General features: G+C 33.2%; 1 protein-coding gene across 1 annotated transcript; it reads right to left on the bottom strand.

The window, feature by feature from the left end:
* Window positions 1-1,403: 1,403 nt before the first annotated feature.
* LOC135132168 (succinate dehydrogenase [ubiquinone] flavoprotein subunit, mitochondrial-like) lies at window positions 1,404-25,689 on the bottom strand. Its single transcript, XM_064060149.1, has 7 exons — window positions 25,515-25,689; window positions 25,044-25,311; window positions 13,314-13,735; window positions 12,967-13,270; window positions 12,721-12,920; window positions 2,206-2,403; window positions 1,404-2,159 (listed from the first exon to the last, which is right to left on the bottom strand). The coding sequence occupies exons 1-7, from the start codon at window positions 25,575-25,577 to the stop codon at window positions 1,623-1,625; spliced, it is 1,992 nt and encodes a 663-aa protein (XP_063916219.1). The 5' UTR covers window positions 25,578-25,689; the 3' UTR covers window positions 1,404-1,622.
* Window positions 25,690-25,744: the final 55 nt, after the last annotated feature.

Below are 25,744 nucleotides of genomic sequence, written 5' to 3'. Positions count from 1 at the left end.
TCCTCAGTTTGTCGATTTTTCAACTTTTCCTTTTTTGGATTTATCGAGATTGCAATGTTTCATTTTTCTGTTGTTCAGTTTCCCGATTTTCAATTTTCCGATTTATCGATTTCATTGAAATTTTTCATTATTTTTGTTATTAATTTTTCGATTTTGGGCTATTTCAATTCATCGATTAACCAATTTTTTGGTTTTTAGACTTTCGAATAATATTCGAATTCTCAATTTTTGGAGTTTCTCAATTTTTAGATTTTTTAAATTGTCGATTTGTCGACTTTTCTATTTCTCAAATTTTCAATGTTTCAGTTTGGGAATTTTTCGATTTCTCAATTTTTCGATTTTTCAGTTCTTCAACTTTTCTATGTCAATTTTTCGTGTTTTTAAAATTTTGGATTTATAAATTTTTTGATGTGTCGGTTTCTCAATTTTCAACTTCTCGGTTTATGATTTTTGAATTTTTCAGTTTATCGATCTTTCAATTTTACGCTTGCTCGATTAATCGAGATTTCAATGTTTCATTTTTCTGTTGTTCAGTTTTCCGGTTTTTGGATTTATCTATTTTTTTTTTAATTTAATTTTATTTCAGTTACTAATTTTTCGATTTTAGACCTTTCAATTTCTAGATTTTTTTCCATTTTTCGACTCTTCGATTTTTCGTTGTTGCAATTTTTTGATTTTCTGATTTTCCGTTTTTTTATTTTTAGCATTTTTCAATTTTTTAAATATTTGATTTTTCTATTTTTTGTTGTTTTCATTTCTTCAATTTTCGATATTTTAATTTGTCGATATTTTAAATTTTGAAGTTTTGGATTTTTCAGTTCTTCAATTTTTCTGTCAATTTTTCCTTGTTTAAAAATTTTAAATTTTTACATTTTTTGTTGGTTTTTCGATTTTCAACTTTTCGGTTTTAGATTTTTCAATTTTTTGATTGCTAAAATTCAAAATTTTATTTTATTTTTTGTTAATATCTCAATTTTTCATTTTGTCGATTTTTTAATTCTACGATTGCTCGATTTATCGAGGTTTCAATGTTTCATTTTTGTGTTGCAAAGTTTTCCAATTTTTCAATTTTCCGATTTTTCGATTTATTGATTTTTTTTAATATAAATTTTTCAGTATTTCAGTTACCAAGTTTTCGATTTCTAGATTTTTCGACTCTGAATTTTCGATTTCTTGATCTTCTCATGTTTTGATTTTTCGATGTTTCAATTTTTCGAGAACTCAGTTTGTAGATTTTTCAGTTTCTCAATTTCGTGTTTTTTTTTATTTTCCTGTTTTTCGGTGCGATGTACAAATGGCATTTGTGTGGGTTAGACAAAGACACAATGATAGTGACGTAATCACTCAAATACCATAGGCGGAGCAACCACGTCGCTACGGGGGTAAAAAAAAATCACGACGTATTAATTAAATTCATTTTTATTGATTCACATGAAGCGTCACAATGGGCTTACTTTCATCCTTACATAATTAAATAATTTACTTAAGTAGATCAGTTGAAATAAATTACGATCTATCCTACTTTGCAATACTTGTTCAAACTTAAGATTTTCAATCGCTGCTCGCGCAAGATCTTCGCACAATACTCCTCATTGATCACAAAAATATGAGAATCTTCGTCCCTAGTACGACCGAATCGCCGGAGGAACCGTAGCGCACTCGTTGCTATCCAACGTGTGGTCAATCACCGGCCTGTACCTAATACTGACTTTCCCCGTCTTCTCGTCGACGGTGGTCAGCGTATGTTTACGCCAGTGTTGATCAAACGGCTTCTTCTGCTGCCCCTCAACCGGCTTACTGTAGTCATACTCGTCAATCCTAGTCTTGTAATCCTCGCGCGCATGCGCCCCTCGCGACTCCTTCCTGTTTTCCGCCCCCACGATCGTCTGGACCGCGTTCAACATCAAATTCTGTAGCTCGAGCGTCTCCACCAGGTCGGAATTCCAGATCAAACTACTGTCGGAAACCTTCAAATCTTTGAGGTTAGAATAGAGTTTGTCCATTTTGGCGCAGCCTTCTTTGAGGGTTTCTTCCGTCCGGAAAACAGCGGCGTGTGTCTGCATGGTCTTCTGCATCTGCAAACGCAAGTTGGCGGTGGGGATGGAACCGTTGGCATGGCGACACCAATCAAGGTTTGCCACGGAGGCTTCACCGGCGTTCTGAAAAGTTAGGTTAGGTTGGGTTTTGACTGTGTTCAAAGAGTACTTCTTTGATGGAACCGATGCTCTCTCCGGGTTTGTGTTCCTCGGCTATCGTCTTGGCGCAGGCGCGCCCGAAGACCACTAGATCGAGGAGGGAGTTAGCGCCGAGGCGGTTGGCGCCGTGGACTGAGGAGGAGGCGGCTTCGCCGCAAGCGTACAATCCACGGACTACGGTGTCTTGATCATTGACAGTAGTTAGTACCTATTATTATTATTAGTAATTGAATTTCGTGTACATATATAGTAGCATTGTTTAAGTATATTATAGTTGGACAACCTAATACAAATTTTACTTCGCCTAAATAGTGAGCTTTAGGACAAGGAATCCAGGGGGCGTGGGACAAATTTTTCATCAACGCGCATTTTCACTACAGTGAGCCAATAATTGAACATCTTAACGATTTAATACATAATGTTCCCGAATGACAAAATTTACATTTCAAATTATGTTATCAAATGGTAAAACACTCACCAAAATGTGTCACCAAGAATAAAATGACGCAATCTCCAAATTTTACAATAGTATATCCTCCGTTTACGGTTTATGCATCCGTGTCGAGTTTTCACCTTAGACATCAAGATTTTTGGAAAAAAATCAACATTTTCCAATTTATAATGTTATTTAAATTTTAAAATGTAGCATAGTCCTGATCTTGTGATTTATAAATAGGCTATCGAGATTTTTCGGCTTTTCGACTTCTCGATTTTTCAACTTTAAATGTCTCAATTTTTCAAGATTTCAATTTTGGGCTTTTCCAATTCTTCCATTCTTCAAATTTTCCATTTCTCGATTTTTTTATTTTTCGATGTTTCAATAATACGATTTCTCCATTTTTGTCCTCTTCAATTTTACGGTTTTTAAATATTTCAATTTTTCAAATTTTCACGTTTCTAAATTTTCGGTTTTTCGATTTTTCACATCTTCAATTCTTCAATTTTTCGATTTTTTAAGCTTACGATTTTTCGATTTTGCTTTTTTAGATTTTCGATTTCTCAATTTTTCAATTTTTTAATTTCTCAATTTTTTGATTTTTGAATTGACGGTTTTTTTTTGATTTCTCGATTTTTTACTTTTTGGATTTTCAATTTATTGTAAACTTTAGATTTTTCAATTCTGCGACTGTTTTATACTTCGATTTCTCAATTTTTCAACTCTTTGATGTTTTAATATTTCATTTTTTTAAATTCTAGGTTTTTCGATATCTCGAGTTTTCAATTCTTCTATTTTTCAATTTTTCGATTTTTTAATTTTAATTTTCGATTTTCCAGTTTTTCTTTTATTAAAATTTTTCGATTATTCAATTTTTTAATTTCTCAATTTATCGAATTCAGATGTTTCGTTGGTTCAATTTCTCAATTTATCAATTTTTCAATTTTTAACTTTCCGTTTCGGCTTCCGAGTCCTCGATATCTGGATCCTCCGATTTTTCGATTTCTCGATGTCTTAGTTTTTGAATTTTTCGATGTTTCGATTTTTGGATTTCTCGGTTTTTCGATTTTTTTCTTTTGAGCTTTTCAATTTCTGGATTTTCCAATTTTTCAATGTCCCGATTTTTCAATTTTTTAATTTTTTAAATTGAATTGGATTTCTCGATTCTTCAGTTTTGCGATATTTTAATTGTTCAATGTTTTAAATTTTAGGTTTTTCGATTTCTCGATTTTTTGACTTTTCAGTTCTTCAGTATTTAAATTTTTCAATTTTTCAAATTTTTCCGTTAAATTTTCAGTTTTCTGATTTCTCAAAGAAGCTATTTTTGATTTTCCCACTTCTCTCGATTTTTCAGTTCTTCAATTCTTCGATTTTTCGACTTCGTTTTATTGGTTTTTCGATTTTTCAATTTTTGGACATTTATTTCAGTTTTGATATTTTTCAATACTTCGATTCTTTGATTTTTCAGTTTTTCATTTTTTGTACTTTCGATTTTTCAATTTTTCGATTGTTTTATATTTCAATTTCTCAATTTTTCAACTTTTCCATATTTTAATTTTTAAATTTCTGGATTTTTCGGTTTCTCGAGTTTCCAGTTCTATATTTTAATTTTTCAAAGTTCCGAATTTTTTAATTTTTTGAGATCTCAATTTATTGAGATTCGGATGTTTCGATGTTTTGATTGTTCAATCTCTCGCTTTATCAATTTTTCCATATTTTTGGCCTATTTCGGTTTCCCAATTTTTCAATTTTTCCACTCCTAGATTTTTTGGTCTTTTGATTTTTCGATTTCTCGATGTCTCAATTTTTGAATTTTACGATGTTTCGATTTTTCGATTTGTTGGTTTTTGGATTTTTTGCTTTTCGGATTCTCGATTTTTCGATGTTTCGATTTTTGATTTATCCGATTTTTCAATTTTCCAATTTTTTCAATTTTCGACTTCTCTATTCGTTGATTTTTCAGTTTTTCGATTTTTAAATTTTAGATTTTCGAATTTTTATTTTTTTGATTTTTTGATGTTTGGATTTCTCCATTTTTCAGTTTTAGGATATTTTAACTTTTCAATGTTTTAAATTTTAGATTTATCGATTTCTCGATTTTTTGACTTTTCAGTTCTTCAGTATTTAAATTTTTCTATTTTTGATTTTCCCACTTCTCTCGATTTTTCAGTTCTTCAATTCTTCGATTTTTCGACTTCGCTTTAGTGGTTTTTCGATTTCTCAATTTTTGGATTTTCTTTCAGTTTTGATGCTTTTCAATACTTCGATTCTTCGATTTTTCGACTTCTAAATTTTCGATTTTTTATTTTTGGATTTTCAGTTTTTCATTTTTTATACTTTCGATTTTTCAATTTTTCGATTGTTTTATATTTCAACTTCTCAATTTTTCAACTTTTCCATATTTTAATTTTTAAATTTCTGGATTTTTCGGTTTCTCGAGTTTCCAGTTCTATATTTTAAGTTTTCAAATTTCTGAATTTTTAAATTTTTTGAGATCTCAATTTATTGAGATTCGGATGTTTCGATGTTTTGATTGTTCAATCTCTCGCGTTATCAATTTTTCCATATTTTTGGCCTATTTCGGTTTCCCAATTTTTCGATTTTTCCACTCCTAGATTTTTTGGTCTTTTGATTTTTCGATTTCTCGATGTCTCAATTTTTGAATTTTACGATGTTTCCATTTTTCGATTTGTTGGTTTTTCGATTTTTTGCTTTTCGGTTTCTCGATTTTTCGATGTTTCGATTTTTGATTTATCCGATTTTTCAATTTTCCAATTTTTTCAATTTTCGACTTCTCTATTCGTTGATTTTTCACTTTTTCGATTTTTAAATTTTAGATTTTCGAACTTTTATTTTTTTGATTTTTTGATGTTTGGATTTCTCCATTTTTCAGTTTTAGGATATTTTAACTTTTCAATGTTTTAAATTTTAGATTTTTCGATTTCTCGATTTTTTGACTTTCAGTTCTTCAGTATTTAAATTTTTCAATTTTTGATTTTCCCACTTCTCTCGATTTTTCAGTTCTTCAATTCTTCGATTTTTCGACTTCGCTTTAGTGGTTTTTCGATTTCTCAATTTTTGGATTTTCTTTCAGTTTTGATGCTTTTCAATACTTCGATTCTTCGACTTCTAAATTTTCGATTTTTTATTTTTGGATTTTCAGTTTTTCATTTTTAATACTTTAGATTTTTCAATTTTTCGATTGTTTTATATTTCAATTTCTCAATTTTTCAACTTTTCTATATTTTAATTTTTAAATTTTTGGATTTTTCGGTTTCTCGAGTTTCCAGTTCTATATTTTAATTTTTCAAATTTCCGAATTTTTAAATTTTTTGAGATCTCAATTTATTGAGATTCGGATGTTTCGATGTTTTGATTGTTCAATCTCTCGCTTTATCAATTTTTCCATATTTTTGGCCTATTTCGGTTTCCCAATTTTTCAATTTTTCCACTCCTAGATTTTTTGGTCTTTTGATTTTTCGATTTCTCGATGTCTCAATTTTTGAATTTTACGATGTTTCCATTTTTCGATTTGTTGGTTTTTCGATTTTTTGCTTTTCGGTTTCTCGATTTTTCGATGTTTCGATTTTTGATTTATCCGATTTTTCAATTTTCCAATTTTTTCAATTTTCGACTTCTCTATTCGTTGATTTTTCAGTTTTTCGATTTTTAAATTTTAGATTTTCGAATTTTTATTTTTTTGATTTTTTGATGTTTGGATTTCTCCATTTTTCAGTTTTAGGATATTTTAACTTTTCTGCGACTGTTTTATACTTCGATTTCTCAATTTTTCAACTCTTCGATGAATATTTCATTTTTTAAAATTCTAGGTTTTTCGATATCTCGAGTTTTCAATTCTTCTATATTTCAATTTTTCGATTTTTTTAATTTTAATTTTCGATTTTCCAGTTTTCCTTTTATTAAAATTTTTCGATTATTCAATTTTTTAATTTCTCAATTTATCGAATTCAGATGTTTCGTTGGTTTGATTGTTCAATTTCTCAATTTATCAATTTTTCAATTTTTAACTTTCCGTTTCGGCTTCCGAGTCCTCGATATCTCGATCCTCCGATTTTTCGATTTCTCGATGTCTCAGTTTTTGAATTTTTCGATGTTTCGATTTTTGGATTTCTCGGTTTTTCGATTTTTTTCTTTTGAGCTTTTCAATTTCTGGATTTTCCAATTTTTCAATGTCCCGATTTTTCAATTTTTTAATTTTTTAAATTGAATTGGATTTCTCGATTCTTCAGTTTCGCGATATTTTAATTGTTCAATGTTTTAAATTTTAGGTTTTTCGATTTCTCGATTTTTTGACTTTTCAGTTCTTCAGTATTTAAATTTTTCAATTTTTCAAATTTTTCCGTTAAATTTTCCAGTTTTCTGATTTCTCAAAGAAGCTATTTTTGATTTTCCCACTTCTCTCGATTTTTCAGTTCTTCAATTCTTCGATTTTTCGACTTCGTTTTATTGGTTTTTCGATTTCTCAATTTTTGGACATTTATTTCAGTTTTGATATTTTTCAATACTTCGATTCTTTGATTTTTCAGTTTTTCATTTTTTGTACTTTCGATTTTTCAATTTTTCGATTTTTTCAATTTTCGACTTCTCTTTCGTTGATTTTTCAGTTTTTCGATTTTTAAATTTTAGATTTTCGGTTGCTCGAGTTTCCAGTTCTATATTTTAATTTTTCAAATTTCCGAATTTTTAAATTTTTTGAGATCTCAATTTATTGAGATTCGGATGTTTCGATGTTTTGATTGTTCAATCTCTCGCTTTATCAATTTTTCCATATTTTTGGCCTATTTCGGTTTCCCAATTTTTCAATTTTTCCACTACTAGATTTTTTGGTCTTTTGATTTTTCGATTTCTCGATGTCTCAATTTTTGAATTTTACGATGTTTCGATTTTTCGATTTGTTGGTTTTCGATTTTTCGATGTTTCGATTTTTGATTTATCCGATTTTTCAATTTTCCAATTTTTTCGATTTTTAATTCTCGATTTTTCTATTTTTCAACATTTTGATTACTCGATTTTTCAACTTTTCGATTTATCAATTTTTCGATATTTCAGATTTGGAATTTTTCAATAATTCGATTCTTAAATTTTTGGATTTTTGGACTTTTCAGTTTCTCAATTTTTTGATTTTTCAATTTTTTGATGTTTCGATTTCTTGATTTGTTCAGTTTTTCGATTTTTTCAATTAAAGATTTTTCGATTCTCTATTTCAGTTTTTTGATTTTTCTATATTTCAATTTGCAAGTTTTTAAATTTTTGACTTTCGATTTTTCAATGTCTAGATTTCTCGATTTTTGAATTTTTAATTTTTAAGTTTTAGACTTTTTCAGTTTAAATTTTTCAATTTATCGATTTATTTTTAATGTTTCAATTTCTCAATTTTTCAATTTTTCCAAATTTTAAATTTTAGACTTTTCGATTCCTAAATTTTTTAGTTCTTTGATTTTTCAATTTCCCAATTTTTCGAGATTTTTAATTTATGTTGGATTTTTCTTTTTCATTTTTTCAATTTTTCCGTTTTTAAAATGTTTAATCTCTTGGTTTCCCGATTTTTCGGCGTTTCGATTTTTGGATTCTCCATTTTTTTCAATTCATCTGTATTTCAATTTCACGATTTCTCGTTTGTTTGATTGTTTCGTTGATTTTTTAATTTTAGGATTTTTTCATGTTTCGATTTCCCGATTTTTAGACTTTTTAATATCTCAATTTTTAGATTTTTCGACATTTTCCATGTTACGATTTCTCTATTTTTGAAGTTTTCGATTTCTCTATTTTTCAATATTTCAGTTTTGGGAATTTTTCAATTTCTGGATTTTAGAATCTTTCGGTATTTCATTTTTCGATTTCTGGATTTTTGAATTTTTCGGTATTTTTGATATTCCGATTGCTCGTTCTTTCGATTTTTCGATTTTCCGGCTCGTCAAATATTCTATTTTTGTCGTTTCTAAGTTTTCGATTTTTAATTCTCGATTTTTCCATTTTTCAACATTTTGATTTATCGATTTTTCACCTTTCGATTTATCAATTTTTCGATATTTCAGTTTTGGGATTTTTCAATAATTCGATTCTTAAATTTTTGGATTTTTGGACTTTCGGTTTCTCAATTTTTTGATTTTTCAATTTTTCGATTTTTTGATGTTTCCATTTCTTGATTTCTTCGGTTTTTCGATTTTTTTAATTAAAGATTTTTCGATTCTCTATGTTTCAGTTTTTTGATTTTTTTATATTTCAATTTGCAAGTTTTTAAATTTTCGACTTTCGATTTTTCAATTTCTAGATTTCTCGATTTCTGAATTTTTAATTTTTAAGTTTTAGACTTTTTCAGTTTAAATTTTTCAATTTATCGATTTATTTTTAATGTTTCAATTTCTCGATTTTTCAATTTTTCCATGTTTTATTTTTTCGATATTTTCAATTTTCGACTTCTCGATTCGTTGATTTTTCACTTTTTCGATTTTTAAATTTTATATTTTCGAATTTTTTAGTTTTCGGATTTTTCCATTAATATTATTTTTTTATACTCCCATTTCTCCATTTCCCAAAGTTTCGATTTTTCAGTTCTTCAGTTCTTCAATTTTTCGATTATTCAGGTTTCTGATTATTCAATTTTTCGATTTTTAAGTTTGCGATTTTTCGACTCTGCTTTTCTGTTTCTCAATTTTTTAATTTCCTGATTTTTGGATATTTCGTTCAATTTTGTGATTTTTCAGTTTTTCGATTTCTCAATTTTAACTTTTCAATTTTTAAATTATTAGTTTTTTTCGATATTTTGAGTTTTCAGTTCTTCTATATTTCAATTTTTCAATTTTCGGAATTTTTAAATTTTCGATTGTCCAATTTTTTTTATTTTTCGATTTTCCAGTTTTTCGATGTTTGGATTTTTGAATTAACCGATTGTTGAATTTCTCGATTTTTAAATTTTAGATTTTCCAATTTTTATTTTTTTGATTTTTTACTTCCCGAGCGTAAGCAAAGGAAGTATTGTAATCGAGTCCGTCGGCCGACTTTCTACTTTTACGTTTTCTCGATCTTTCATGACCCGTAGAAGACGAAGAAATAGGTCTCCCATTTCCGTCTGTCCGTCTGTCTGTCCGTCTGTCCGTCCGTCTGTCCGTCCGTCTGTCCGTCCGTCTGTCCGTCTGCCGTCCCGGATTTTTATTAGACAGATAATCTCCGAAAGTACTAGACCGATTGTTGTGAAATTTTGTACTTATATTAAGAATATCATGTAGATGGTAAAACGCTAACCAAAATTTGTCTAATCATCCCCACCACTAATGCGATGACGTCACTTCAAAATTGTACATAGTAAATGGGTTTTCAATTGTATAAAATAACATAGTCCTACACATGTAGTTTACAACTCTGAATCGACTTTTCACCCGAAACGTCCAGATTTTTGGAAAAAAAATCAAAATTATAAAACAACATTTTGAAATTTTATTTTTAATCTGCTAACCAGAATGCTTTGAAATGTTGCAGATGTTTTAAGGCTATAAAGAGCATCATAAATCTTTAGTCAAAAAATATTTGCTTATCCCCTCCAAAAACTTGATGACGTCAGCTCAAAAGTTTGTGGAATAAATCATATCTAAAATGTACAAAATATGATGAGTCTGTACTTGTGATCTATTACTCCATTCATATTTTTTGGATTTGCATATACAGGGTGACTCAAAAAAATTAATGAATGCGTAAATATATTTTATTGATTTAATCAGGAACTACAAAACCGAATGCTCTGAAATCTTGCAGATGTTTTAAGGTCATTAAGAGCATAATAAATGTTTAGTCAAAATATATTTGCTTATCCCCTCCAAAAACTTGATGACGTCAGCTCGAAAGTTTGCCGAATAAATCATATCTAAAATGTACAAAATATGATGAGCCTGTACTTGTCATTTATCACTCCATTGATATTTTTTGGATTTGCATATACAGAGTGACTCAAAAAAATTAATGAATGCGTAAATATATTTTATTGATTTAATCAGGAACTACAAAACGGAATGCTCTGACATCTTGCAGATGTTTTAAGGTTATAAAGAGCATAATAAATGTTTAGTCAAAATATATTGGCTTATCCCCTCCAAAAACTTGATGACGTCAGCTCGAAAATTTGCCTAATAAATCATATCTAAAATGTACAAAATATGATCAGTCTGTACTTGTGATCTATCACTCCATTCATATTTTTTGGATTTGCATATACAGGGTGATTCAAGAAAATAAATGAAAGCGTAAATTTATTTTACTGATTTACTCAGGAACTACAAAACTGAATGCTTCGAAATCTTGACGATATTTTAAAATTATCATAAGCATGGTAAATTTTTGATCAAAATGTATTTGGTCGTCCCCCCTAAAAAATTTATGACGTCACCACAAAATTTTGCTGAATAAATCCTATCTAAAATGTACAAAATATGGTGAGTCTCTTCTTGTGATTTATCATTCCATTCAAATTTTTTCGATTTACATAAACAGGGTGACTCAAAAAAATTAATGAATGCGTAAATTTATTTTATTGATTTAATCAGGAACTATAAAACCGAATGCTTTGAAATCTTGCAGATGTTTTAAGGTTATAAAGAGCATAATAAATTTTTAGTCAAAATATATTTGGTTATCTTCTACAAAAAACTGATGACGTCAGCTCAAAAGTTTGCCGAATAAATCGTTTCTAAAATGTACAAAATATGATGAGTCTGTACTTGTGATTTATCATTCCATTCATATTTTTCGATTTGCATATGCAGGGTGACTCAAAAAAATTAATGAAGGCGTGAATTTATTTTATCGATTTAATCAGGAATTACAAAACCGAATGCTTTGAAATCTTGGGAATATTTTAAAGTTATTATAAGCATGGTAAACTTTTGTTCAAAATGTATTTGTTCATCCCTCCTAAAAAAATTGATGACGTCGCCCTTAAATTTTGCTGAATAAATCCTATCTAAAATGCAAAAAATATGATGAGTTTGTACTTGTGATTTATCATTCCATTCATATTTTTTAGATTTTCTTAAGAGGTGGTTCAAAAAAATTAATGAAGTCAATTTATTTTATTGATTAAATTAAAGGCAACACTTATTATTAGTATTACACCCCAACCAACCCAATTTGGTAGACACAAAATTTGTTAAAGGAAAAACTCGGTTGAAACATAAGGGTAGCACGCTTATTTACATCGACTTTAACATTACAGACCTGCATTTGTTTTATGCGCTCACTTGGTTCCGCGAATGTGAAATAGACATGTTTATAATCAACCAATTGTGAATTTCACCGTCAAGAATTAAAATAAAACCCAATGTTTTGATATAATAAGCGGAAGTCGAAGCAATAAAACCGATGGTCGTTTTGTTTACAGTTTCTTTGTTTGACTCTCACGTATGCTGTTACGCCTGTCATCTTAAATTAAGAATGTTTATACATACACGATTTTCAGTTGCCTCTGATACGTATATATACGTGAGTAAATTGTTTCGTTATTTTATTGATTATTACAAATCAATATTCAAAACGACCCAATTCATTTTCCCGAAAATTTGAGAATATAATAATTTTATTCTTAGTATTACACTACATCTATCCCAACTGATACGTGTCCTTGCAAAAATGTTGATGACGTCATCGCAATTTTTTTTTAAATTCCCACTACAAAAATGTAATGAGAAAAAAAACACAATAGGCATGCAGTCGTCAAGTTTCCGACAGCGAGGGAAGTACTGTCTAAATTCTTTAGACCAATTTTTTATTATTCGATTTCGAGGATTTACTGCGTTACATATTACAATATACATATTACATATATGTAAAGTCCTCAACACGTACGTTTGCTTATTTTGTAACTGCTACCCGTACAACGTACTGACTAATACGTCCGTTTACTACCTTATCGACATCACGTGCTTATAGACTATTTTTACTCCCTTTCGTAAGGTACCGCCACTTCATAGTGAAGCGAGTGAGATGTAAAATATATGTTCATTCTTTTGTACATGGGAAAGTGATTGTCCATATAGGTTGTCCAACTATAATATACTTAAACAATGATAGTAGGCATCTGACCTGTCCCTTGTAGTTCGTGGGCACGCCCCCCATGTTGTAGTGCACAGTCGGTAAAACAGGAATCGGCTCTCTCGTTACGTCAACGCCGGCAAAGATCATAGCGGTTTCTGAAATCCCGGGCAATCGAGTGTGCAGTTGTTCAGCTGGTAAGTGGTGTAGTTGCAAGTAGACGTGGTCTTTCTCCGGACCGCAGCCTCTGCCTAAAACCCCAAACTACACACAACCCTAATCCACGTCTTGAGTTACCTTCGCGTATTTCGATCGTCATACTCCTCGAAACCACATCTCTGCTCGCTAAATCTTTGGCCACGGGGGCGTACCGCTCCATGAAGCGCTCCCCTTGCGAGTTAATCAGGTATCCACCCTCTCCGCGACACCCCTCGGTGATGAGGCACCCAGCACCGTAGATCCCAGTCGGGTGGAACTGCACGAATTCCAGGTCCTGGGATGGGAGTCCAGCTCGGGCTACCATCGCGGTGCCGTCGCCCGTGCAGGTGTGCGCGGACGTGCACGAGAAGTAGGCGCGGCCGTAGCCACCAGTGGCCAGCACCTACACCCATCAATTTTAACCCACCACAAAAATTCCTACTTACTGTGTTTTTAGCCCGAATCCTGTGGATCGAGCCGTCTTCTAAACTCAAGGCGATGACTCCGCGGCACTCCCCGTCCTCCATTATCAAGTCTAAGGCGAAGTATTCGATAAAGTAGTTGCAGTCGTAGCGTAGGGATTGTCCGTACAGGGTGTGGAGGAGGCTGTGGCCGGTTCTGTCTGCCACGCAACAGCAACGGTGGGCTTGGCCGCCTTTACCGAACTTGAGGGACTGGCCGCCGAAGGCGCGCTGGTAGATTTTGCCGTCGGTGGTTCGGGAGAAAGGCATTCCGTAGTTTTCTAGTTCTATGACGGCTTTGGGGGCTTCGCGGGTCATGTAGTGGATGGCGTCTTGGTCGCCCAGCCAATCGGAGCCTTTGACGGTGTCGTACATGTGCCACTGCCAGTTGTCGTCTTCCATGTTGCCTAGGTTGTAACAAATAATAGTAATTAATAGTTCTGAAACTACTTAGTCTTTTCACAAGATAGTGCAACATGTTTAAAATGACAAATTTTGCGGAGGGCGCGGTTCCTGGTCGAGCCGGCGGGATTTTTCGCGCCATCTGCACAAAAGACGCAGATCTAGAATAGGGGAACGATCGGGATGACGTGACGCTCGCGGTTTGACCCAACAGCTGGGATGCAACCACGAGTTTACGACCGTCGCGGCGTATTAGCGCGGCACGTTTCTTCGGTAGATAGAGGGGTGCTGGGCGCATGCTTGTCGATAGAGTAGAATCACCGTAGTGGCGGGAGAACAGACACAACCAAGAGCCCCAAACGCAGCTTTTTTTTTTGTCAACCTTAGGGTCCACCACTTGCACCTGAACGCATTCCGCCACAAAAAAAAAACAAACACAATGTAGCCTACCTATTTTGTTACACGATCACAGCTAAGGACAATTTTTTCAAACTTTCGCGGGCTTTCAATTTTTTTTTCACATGCCATTTTAAGGCGGGATGTTTGGGTTATCACAACTGATTTTGTCAAATGATATACCCTCGAAGAAAAGAGAGAGTGGGTGGCCTGCTATCCTGCTAAGATAAGACTGATATCGGCAAATGAGATCCTTCTCAGAATATAGAGGGTGGGTGGGCGGGGCTACTCCCTGCTAAAATAAGAGTGATTTTGGCAAATTAGATACCTTCTATGAAAAGAGCGGGCGGGTGGGCGGGGCTAAATTTGTTTATTCCCCCCCAATAATTAATTAAGTTTTCTCAAAATTTTACCGAATAAATTCTACCCAATGTGCAAAATATCATGAGTTGTACTTGTGATTCATCATTGCATTCATATTGTTTATTGATCAAATTAAGAACGAGTCACCCCATTTTCCTGAAAATGTGTCTTTATTTAATAAGAATTATAATGATATTCAGAATATTTCGTCGATTGTAGCTTACTACTTGATAGTTTTGATCCTTTATTTTGAGGGGACGAAATCACTGAAATCAAACTGATTTCTACGTGACATTCTTCCGATGTATAAACTCATTGAAATCAAACTGATTTCTACGTGACATTCTTCCGATGTATAAACATAAACACTTTCAATTTGTTTTTCTTATCGAGGATAACCTAAGGACGTACAGTAATGGAGTCCGTCGGGCAATTTGGTATTTTCATATTTTCTCGATATTTCATAGCCCCTAGACAGTGCCGTAGTTAGGGGGAGACTAGGGGATGCTGAGCTTCCCGTAGATCTAGACCAGTTATATTTAACCAAATGTGAATTACAACATCGAAAATCATGTTATAACAAATAAGTAGTATAACAAAAAATTTAAAAAATCAATTAGTTACGATTAGTATTTGTTAAAATAAGATTGATTTTGGTAAATGACTGAACAATATTAAGAGTAAGCACTGAAATAAAGACAGGGTGGGTGGGCGGGGCTATTGTTTGCTTGTAAAAAATTCTGGAGGAAAAGTTAAACTTAGCCCCGCCCACCCACCCGTTCTCTATTTTTTTTCGTCAGAAATAAGAAATAAATGTTATAACACATACGTAGTATAACAAAAAATTACGATTAATTAGTTACCATTAGTATTTGTTACAATAAGATTGATTGTGGTAAATGACTGAACAATATTAAGAGTAGTCATTGGAAAAAAGAGGGGGTGGGTGGGCGGGGCTAAAACTTGCTTATATGAGATTCTTTAGGAAAAGTTAAACTTAGCCCCACCCACCCACCCCTTCTCTCGTTTTTTCTTCATAAATAAGAAATAAATGTTATAGCAAATAAGTAGTGTAATAAAAAAATTACGATTAATTAGTTACGATTAGTATTTATTAAAATAAAATTGATTTTGGTAAATGACTGAACAATTTTAAGAGTAATCACTGAAATAAAGAGGGGGTGGGTGGGCGGGGCTATTGGTTGCTTATAAAAGATTTTGTAGGGAAAGTAAACTTAGCCCCGCCCACCCAGCCGTTCTCTCATTTTTTTCGTCAGAAATAAGAAATAAATGTTATAACAAATAAGTGCTTTAACAAAAAATTACGATTAATTAGTTACGATTAGTATTTGTTCAAAAAGATTGATTGTGGTAAATGACTGAACAAGATTAAGACTAATCATTGGAACAAAGAGGGGGTGGGTGGGCGGGGCTAGTGCTTGCTTGTAAAAGATTCTGCAGGAAAAGCCAAACTTAGCCCCGCCCACCCACCCGTTTTCTCATTTTTTTTCATAAATAAGAAAAAAATGTTATAACAAATAAGTAGTATACCAAAAAATTACAATTAATTAGTTACCTTTATATTTCTTAAAATAAGATTGATTTTGGTAAATGACTGAACAATATTAAGAGTATTCACTGGAATAAAGAGGGGGCGGGTGGGCGGGGCTATTGTTTGCTTATAAAAGACATTGTAGGGAAAGTTAAACTTAGCCCCACCCACCCACCCGTTCTCTCATTTTTTTGTTCAGAAATAAAAAATAAATGTTATAATAATTAAGTAATATAATACAAAATTACGATTAATTAGTTACGAATAATATTTGTTAAAATAAGATTGACTTTGGTAAATGACTGAACAATATTAAAAGTAATCACTGGAATAAAGAGGGGGTGGGTGGGCGGGGCTAAAACTTGCTAGGATAAGACTGAACAATATTAAGAGTAGTCACTGGAAAAAAGAGGGGGTGGGTGGGCGGGGCTATTGCTTACTGATATAAGATTCTGTGGGAAAAATTAAACTTAGCCCCGCCCACCCACCCGTTCTCTAATTTTTTCGTCAGAAATAAGAAATAAATGTTATAACAAACAAGTGTTTTAACAAAAAATTACGATTAATTAGTTACGATTAGTATTTGTTACAATAAGACTGATTGTGATAAATGACTGAACAATATTAAGAGTAATCACTGGAATAAAGAGGGGGTGGGTGGGGCTAAAACTTGCTAAGACAAGACTGAACAATATTAAGAGTAGTCACTGAAAAAGCTCCGCTCACCTCTTTTTTCCATTTCACTGACTTATTTTATTTAGTGTGAAAAGGAAATTGAAAAATAACAGTATTGTATTACCAAAATTTTCTGGAAAATGGAGTGAGCGGTTTCTGATTTACCTTTACTCAAACATTAGACACATATTTTTATTTTAGCTTAAAATGGATGCCATAAAAAGCAATACAATTCGCAAAATCAAATCTTTTAATTTTACGAAAGAGCTAGATTTGACAGGCTGTACGTTATGGGCGAAGGAAGTTCTGTCGAAGTAATCTTCGACCAATTTTTTTTCATTCGGGAGACTCTTGGGTATCCATGGATATTTTTTTGTAAATTATTTAAAACAATTTTGGGGGATTCTTGAGGTTCTAGGTGTTCCTGTTTGGAAAGAATTCGAAAGTGCTTTGGAGCTTCTAGTGTCTTTTCTTATGATAATTCATTTCAATTTCTTAGAGGATACGTCATTTGCTAAAATCAGTTTTATCTTAGCAAGTACTCAATTTTTCACTGAATTAGCGGTGGGTGGAAATCCTGCTTTGGAAACAGTTATAAAGTTATAAAACTGTAAAGTGTTGTCATTAACATTGTCATCAGATAATGGTATCATTATTGAGAATATATTAGCGATTATAACGAAACTTTAGAGCTTAGTTTAAATTTCGAAACATACGCTAACCTAGTTTTGCTCAACCGGATACTTTTTTATTAGCGAAGCAATTGGTCAAAAAAAACCTACTAGTTCCCAACTGGTGATTTTTTATTTATAAAGACACTAGCAGGTTGTTTCGAATGTGTTTTCCGTAAAGAAGAGAAGACTTTTTATCGAGAGCTATGGACTAATCAATTTATAACACAGTTTAGTTGTTAATTAAATTTATTGTATAAATTCGCAACGTCTGAGTGAAGTTACATTTAATTACATTATATTAAACATCGTAACATAACTAACACCAGCGATGACTTCCAAATATACAAATAAATCTCCACTCGATTATTTTTGCTTCCACCACACACAGATGCAACATTCAAAATATAATTACCATTGCTATCACGACACGCTCCTCCAAACGAAACAGTATTCTGTACAAGCTGCAAGTCTTTAATCGTCTGCGTGGCATCATCGTTGAGATAACAACATGCACACTGAAACCCCTTTATCGAACAGTTTTCTCCGCAAAATTTCTTCGCTATATTCTTCATCGGGTTCTGATTCAGGTTCACATCTTCAAACTCATGGTTGCTGAAAACACCTTCCGCCAAATTTTCCATACGGTTACCGCTTAAATCTAAAACTATATCTCGTGCAGACGAACCCTTAAACGCATCTTCGACTCGAGAGATTTGGTTACACTTCAGTTTAACCACTGGATTTGTCGAGAGAAATCTGAACGCTCCCTCTTGCAAGATCTTAATTTGGTTGAACATGAGATTCAGTGTACTCAGTTTCGGCAACACGACAAAGGCGTTGGGGTTCAGCGCTTGCAAGTTGTTCTGATCTAGATTTAGAATCTCCAAGTTCGACAAATTAGAAAAGGAGACGTCTTCCAAGATTTTGATTCGGTTGTTGTGTAAATGAATCTTCTTTAGCTGGATATTGCGAAACGTACCTTTTTTAACAGACGTCAGTTTATTGTTAGTTATTGTGAGTGATTCGGTGATTTGTTGTATAGCTTCGGAAAAACAAACCTCTTCTAATTCTTCAATGGCGCAATTGTCAAATATGATTTGTTCGATTGGGTGTGTGAAATTCAGGATTTTGCAACACAGTCGTGGGATAAATTGGTCTTGAACAGAAACCTCATCGTAAGGATCTGATACACTAATTATTTCCGCTTCTTCGACACTCAGTTTCCACTGATCGTGATCGTCTAACGTATAGTTGAAAGCCGCAAAATTTTCGCAAGCCCATGTTAATTTCCACAAAGTCGCCAAAAGCCACACGAACAGTTTGGGCCACATTTTCAAGTGCGACTGACACATTAAACTGCATTATTTTATACTATCGAAAACGCATTAACTTTTTTCGAAAACGGTGCAACTTTTCCAATAACGCGTGACTTAAGTAGTTTAAAGGACAAAACTTCGCTAATTACAGTTTCCTAGAAGATAAACGACTTCGCAGTGTCCATAATTCCACTAATCCACAATTAAACATCGAGGGTTGCAATAACGGCGCAGTCGGTAGGATTAGAACAAACATCCGCATAAAATGACAGCGTAGACCCACGGTGACCCGGTTCGCAATCCTTCCTCGCCCGTGTTCTTTCAAATTTTCCACAGCAAAATTTAATTCAATCGCACACAGTTATTACATTCCCCTTTCATACCTGGAATTTTCACACGTTACGTTCGCATTCCGGGCCTCCGTGTTGTATCATTTTAATTCAATTATACATGATCCGGTCGGAACACATCCTCGTTCCATAGTCTGAAGTGGACGCTCTTTGACCGTTATACACACGATTTTTCTTTCGAAGCTCGCTGCCGTCACTCAAAAAGGGTTTTGTTGACATTGTTTGCAGTTGCGGCGACAAACAGCGACCACTTTTATATTTTCTCGACGTTTCAAGACCCCTAGAGTACGAAAAACGCAGTCTCCCGTTTCCGTCTGCCTGTCTGTCTGGTGTCTGAATCATTTTTTATTAGACACGTTGTCTCATTCCCACCACCAATTTGATGAAGAATTCTATGTTTATTTGATTTAACTGTTATACAAAAATATAGTCCTGTAAGTGTGGTGTACGAATCCGCTTTGAGTTTTTCCCTAACAGGCCATTTTTGCAAAAACATTATGAATATTTATATTTTGCCTTTATTCCTTAATATGTTTTGCGTAGTCTTTTTTTCACAAGAGGAAACTTAAAAACATGTTTATTATTACAATTACGCTCCGCCTCTCGGATTACGACGAATAAAAAAAATCATCACAATTGAGATAGGGCGGGTGGGTGGAGCTTATATTATGCCTTTAGAAACTTAAAACATGGTTAAATTGGTACATGCAAGGAAATATGGATTTTGCAATTATGGGGCGGAGCCTAATCAATATTTCCTTACACAAATTTACCATTTCAAACATGTTTTAAGTTTCATCTTGAGAAAAGAAATCTACACATATTAAAACAAAAAGCTAAAATATAAGCCCGCCCACCCACCCTGTCTCAATTGTAATTATTTTTTTTATTCGTCATGAACCAAGGAGGCGAAGCTTAACTGCACAATAATTATTTCTTTACAGGAAATTAAAAACATGTTTTTGAATATCGTGTTGTTCAAAGAATACAATGTATATTAATAAGAAAATGGCAAAATATAGACCCCGCCCACCCACCCCATCTCAATTGTGAAGATTTTTTATATTCATAGAAACTTAAAACGTGTTTAAAATGTTAAATTTTTGTAGGTAAATCTGGATTTTGAATTAAACTCCACCCCTCGATCTGACAAAGAATGAAAAATTGAGAATTGAGATCCGGGCGGGTGTGGCTGGAACCAAATCTTTGGCTTTGTTTTTCTCTAATTTCTCTAATATACACAGTTTTCTTTGAGCAACACAATTGCTTAAGACCAAGTTTCACATAGTAATTTCTTCTAGAAAAATAAGGATTTTGCAATTAAGCTCCGCCCCCCTGGCTTACGACGAATAAAAAAATTGATCACAATTGAGAGAGGGTGGGTGGGCAGGGTTTATATTTTGTCTTGTTTTTTAATATACGTAGTCATCTTTTCACAACAAAAAACTGAAGACATGTCTAAAATGGTACATTTTTGCAAGGAAATATGGATTTTGTAATTATGGGGCGGAGCCTAATTGCAAAATCAATATTTCCTTCTGCAAATTTTTCATTTTAAACATGTTTTAAGTTTCATGTTGTGAAAACAAGTCTACACATATTAAAACAAAAAGGCAAAATATAAGCCCGCCCACTCAATTGTGATGATTTTTTTCATTCGCCGTGAATCAAGAGGGTGGAGCTTAACTGCAAAGTTATTTCTTTACAAGAAATTAAAAACTTGTTTTTAAGTTTCGTGTTCAAAGAATACCATGTATATTAAGGGAATAAAGACAAAATATTTACCCCGCCCACCCACCCAATCTCAATTGTGATGATTTTTTTATTCGTAGAAACATAAAACGCGTGTAAAATGGTAAATTTTTGTTAGGAAATATGGATTTTGCAATTAGGCTCCGCCCCTAGGTTTGCCAACGAAAGACAACTTCATTAGTATTTACATCAGGGCAGGTATGGGTGGGACTTAATCTTTGGCTTTATTTTTTTCTTATACTCAAATATACACGATACTCTAAAACATGTTTTGAATTTCTCGTAGACAAATAAGGATTTTGCAGTTAAGCTCCGCCCTCTTGGCTCACGACGAATAAAAAAAATCATCACAATTGAGATAGGGTGGGTGGGCGGGGCTACATTTTGTCTTTTTCTTCTTAATATGTGTAGACTTATTTTATTCTTAGAAACTTAAAACATGTTTAAAATGGTAAATTTTTGTAGGTAAATCTGAATTTTGGAATTAAGTCCCACTCCTCGATCTGACAACGAATGAAAAATTCATCACAATTGAGAATTGAGATCGGGGCGGGTATGTGTGGAACCACATCTTTGACCTTGTTTTTCTCTTAATATACATGGTTTTCTTTGAGCAACCGATTACTTAATATCACGTTTCACGTGGAAATTTCTCGTAGAAAACTAAGGATTTTTCAGTTAATTACCGTCCCTCGGCTTACGACGAATAAAAAACAATCATCACAATTGAGACAGGGCGGGTGGGCGGGGCTTACATAGTGCCTTTTTTCTTAATATCTGTAATCTTCTTTTCACAAAAAGAAACGTAAAACATGTTTAGAGTGGTAAATTGTTGTAGGGGAGTATCGATTTTACAATTAGGCTCCGCCCCTTGGGCTGACAACGAATGAAAAATTCATCGGGTTTGAGATCGAGACGGATGAGTGGGGATTCTCTTTTGGTTTTCTTTTTTAATTAATACATTTAGTTTTCTTTGTATAACAGGATTACTTGAGAACACGTTTCACATGATAATTTCTCGTATGAAAACAAAGATTTTGCAATTAAGCTCCGCCCTCCTGGCTTAACGACGAATAAAAAAATCCTCACAATTGAGATAGGGTGGGTGGGCGGGGTTTATATTTCGCCTGTTTTCTTAATATACGTAGTCATCTTTTCACAAGAAGAAACTTAAAACATGGTTAAGATCGTACATTTTTGCAAAGAAATATGGATTTTGCAATTATGGCGCAATTATTGCAAAATCGATATTTCGTTATATAAATTTAGCATTTTGAACATGTTTTAAGTTTGATCTTGTGAAAAGAAATCTACACATACTAAAACAAAAAGGTAAAATATAAGCCCACCCACCCACCCTGTCTCAATTGTGATGATTTTTTTTATTCGTCATGAAACAAGGAGGCGGTGCTTAACAGCAAAATTTTCTTTACAAAAAATTAAATACATGTTTTTGAATATCGTGTTGTTTAAGGAACACTACGTATATTAAGAAAAAAATGGCAAAATATACACCCCGGCCACCCACCCCATCTCAATTGTGATAATTTTTTTATTCTTAGAAACTTAAAACATGTTTAAAATGGTAAATTTTTGTAGGTAAATCTGGGTTTTGGAATTAAACCCCGCCCATCGATCTGACAACGAATAAAAAATTCACCACAATTGAGAACCAAATTTTTGGTTTTGTTTTTCTCTTAATATTTTCTTTGAACGACACGATTACTTAATATCAAGTTTCACATGGTAATTTCTCTTAGAAAAATAAGGATTTTGCAATTAAACTCCGCCCCCCTGCCTTACGACAAATAAAAAAAAATCATTACAATTGAGACAGGGTGGATGGGCGGGGCTTATATTTTGTATTGGTTTTTAATATACGTAGTCTCTTCACAACAAAAGCTTAGAATATGGTTAAAATGGTACATTTTTGCAAAGAAAAATGGATTTTGCCATTATGGGGCGGAACCTACTTCCAAAATATTCTTTATACAAATTTTCCATTTTAAACATGTTTTAAGTTTCATCTTGTGAAAAGAAGTGTACACATATTAAAACAAAATGGAAAAACGGAAGCCCACCCACCCGCCCTATCTCAATTGTGATGATTTTTTTTATTCGCCGTGAACCAAGGGGGCGAAGCTTAACTGCAAAATACTTTTTTCTTTACAAGAAATTAAAAACATATTTTGGAATATCGTGTTGTTCAAGGAATACTATATATTTTAAGAAGAAAATTTTAAAATATAGACCCCGCCCACCCGCCCCATCTCTATTGTGATGATTTTTTTATTCTTAGAAACTTAAATATGTTGAAAATGGTAAATTTTTGTAGGTAAATCTGGATTTTGGAATTAAGCTCCACCCCTCGATCTAACAAAGAATTAAAAGTTGAGAATTGAAATCGGCGCGGGTGTGGCTGGAACCAAATCTTTGGCTTTAGCTAGGAAGGAAAAATTCATCACAATACGTTTGACTATAAAGAAAAAAGAATCAAAAACAGGTAGAAAGCGTATTAATTTGCAATTTCTCTTTTTCTCACGCATTGTTTATTTATCTATGTTTATGATGCCATAACAATTTTTTTATTGACGAAATTACCCCACTTTCTCGAAAATGTGGGAACACACGCTTTATTTAAAAATGTAAAACCTGTTCGGGGGCCCCAAATGGTTTTTCTAGAATAGGAAACCTTCTCGGGGGTCCCAAATTTTTTTTTTTTTAATGTGAAATCTTCTCGAGGGTACCAACTGTCTTGTTTAAAAATTTAAAATCTTCTTAGGGGCCCCAAATATCTTTTTTTTAATGTGAAACCTTTTTAGGGTTCCCAATTGTATTTTTTTTTAATGTGAAACCTTGTCGGGGGCCCTACCTATCTATCTTTTTCAAAGATCTAAAACCTTTTCCCTTCACGGGGGCGCCAAATGTTTTTTTTTTTTTTAGAATATAAAACCTTCTCGGGGGTCCCAAAATTTTTTTTTTAATCTGAAATCTTCTCGGGGGTTCCAACTGTCTTGTTTAAAAATATAAAATCTTCTTAGGGGCCGCAAATATCTTTTTTTTTTTAATGTGAAACCTTCTCAGGGGTCCCAATTGTATTTTTTTAAAATGTGAAACCTTGTCTCCGGGGGCCCGCCTGTCTTTTTCAAAGATCTAAAACCTTCTCGGGGGCGCCAAATGTTGCTTTTTTTTAGAATTTGAAACCTTCTCGGGGGTTCCAACCGGTTTTTTTTTTAATGTAAAACCTTCTCGGGGGTTCCAACTGTCTTTTTTAAAAATGTAAAACCTCGTGGGTCCCAAGTGACTTGTTTAAAAATATAAAATCTTCTCGGGGCCGCCAAATGTTTTTTTTTTTCAAATGTAAAACCTTCTCGGGGGCGCCAAATGTTTTTTTTTTTTATGTGAAACCTTCTCGGGGACGCCAAACGTTTTTTTTTTTTTAATGTAAAACCTTCTCGGGGATCCCAACTGTCTTTTTTATAAATGTAAAACCTTCTCTGGGGCCGCAACTGAATTTTTTTAAAATGTAAAGTCTTCTTGGGGACGCTAAATGTCTTTTTTAAAAATGTAAAACCTCCTCGAGGGTTCCAACTGCCTTTTTTAAACATGTGAACCCTTCCCGGGGGTCCCAAGTGTCTTTTTTTAATAATAATATATCTTCTCGGGGCTCCCAGCTGTCTAACCTTTTTTTCTATTACACACATTGTTTTTATCCCATAGAGGTTATCGCAAAAAAGTAAAATTCCACAAAATCTTATCATTTTTCAGAGAAAAAAAGTTGGACTGTACTTCAGAAGGATTTTTTTCAATTTTGTGCAACCCATTTGCTACGAATGATTTTTCTTTATTTAGCAACTTTTATATTCTCATAAACGACTATTCAATGGTTCCTAAACTTGTTTTTTACGACGAAATAAAAAAATAACTGTAACATTTAGCGATAAGAAAGTCACCTGACAAAACGATTATCTTTATCAAGGTATTACCCCAAACATACATATAAATAATATGTTTTCTGAGAGCCTAGAAAAATTCCCGCGACTGATTCAACAATCAATAACTACAACTATTATCTCAAGTAGTGCACAATAACGCTTTCAACTTTGATTAAAAAACAACAACAGTCTGATAAGGAGCAAACTTTGCCCAGAACTAGGCACTATAATCTCTAGGTCAGGGCACATGGAATCTCCTCTTGACAAAATCCTATGGAATAATTTTAACTTGACTCTCACCTAAAGCTGCATTGATGCCCCCCTGTGCCGCCACAGTATGAGACCTGGTTGGAAACAGTTTCGTTATAACAGCAGTTTTAAACCCGTCTGCTACCAAACCAAAAGCTGCCCTCAGTCCGGCGCCTCCAGCGCCCACCACGACTGCATCATACGTATGATCGATAATGGGGTACACAGCCGAAACATTCGTATTAACCGTGGCATTTTTCCTATCCACACCGATGTGAACAGCCTTTGACAACACCTGCGGCGTCAAATTAACATTCGCCTGAAAGCGAAAACGTGGAATTATTTATCACAATCACCATACAATAAATTATACAAAAAAACAGTCGGTGTATAATTACCAACACACTAATTTACACACTCATAATATTTTAAGTGCTCTATTTAAACATGATACGTGTTTTTTTTAAACAAATAATCAAAAAATTAGTTATGTAACATGTGACTTCTAGAAAAAATTCTTACCTTCGTTACATGACAGAACAAATTTTTTTGTACTATCGTCTTGAATTTAAGGAGACTGCTCATCGCTTTTCGCACTTAAAACAACTATTGGCATAAAGTATAAACAAAAATTGTCACCGGAGCGCTAGGGCGCCTTTCACCTTTCGTTTTGACAGAGATGTCAAGATCTGTCAAATCGCCGCACCAATGAGAATGCGGGTGAACGACTTTGCACCAATCACGATTTTCAT

The sequence above is a fragment of the Zophobas morio genome, unplaced genomic scaffold (genome assembly GCF_036711695.1).
Source record: "Zophobas morio isolate AGI-343-1 ecotype UQ-CSIRO unplaced genomic scaffold, CSIRO_AGI_Zmor_V1 ptg000021l, whole genome shotgun sequence".
In the NCBI taxonomy this organism is placed as follows: Eukaryota; Metazoa; Arthropoda; class Insecta; order Coleoptera; family Tenebrionidae; genus Zophobas; species Zophobas morio.
The sequence above is the reverse complement of the archived record's forward strand: the minus strand, read 5'-3'. Positions and strand labels throughout refer to the sequence as shown.

Excerpts from the sequence above, each read along its gene's own strand:
- LOC135132168 (XM_064060149.1), bottom strand. The coding sequence starts at position 25,577 with ATGAGCAGTCTCCTTAAATTCAAGACGATAGTACAAAAAAATTTGTTC. Across the intron at positions 13,736-25,043 it reads GGGCATCAATGCAGCTTTAG|GCAACATGGAAGACGACAAC; the intron begins GTGAGAGTCAAG and ends GTTACAACCTAG. Across the intron at positions 2,404-12,720 it reads CCACGAACTACAAGGGACAG|GTACTAACTACTGTCAATGA; the intron begins GTCAGATGCCTA and ends TAATAATAATAG.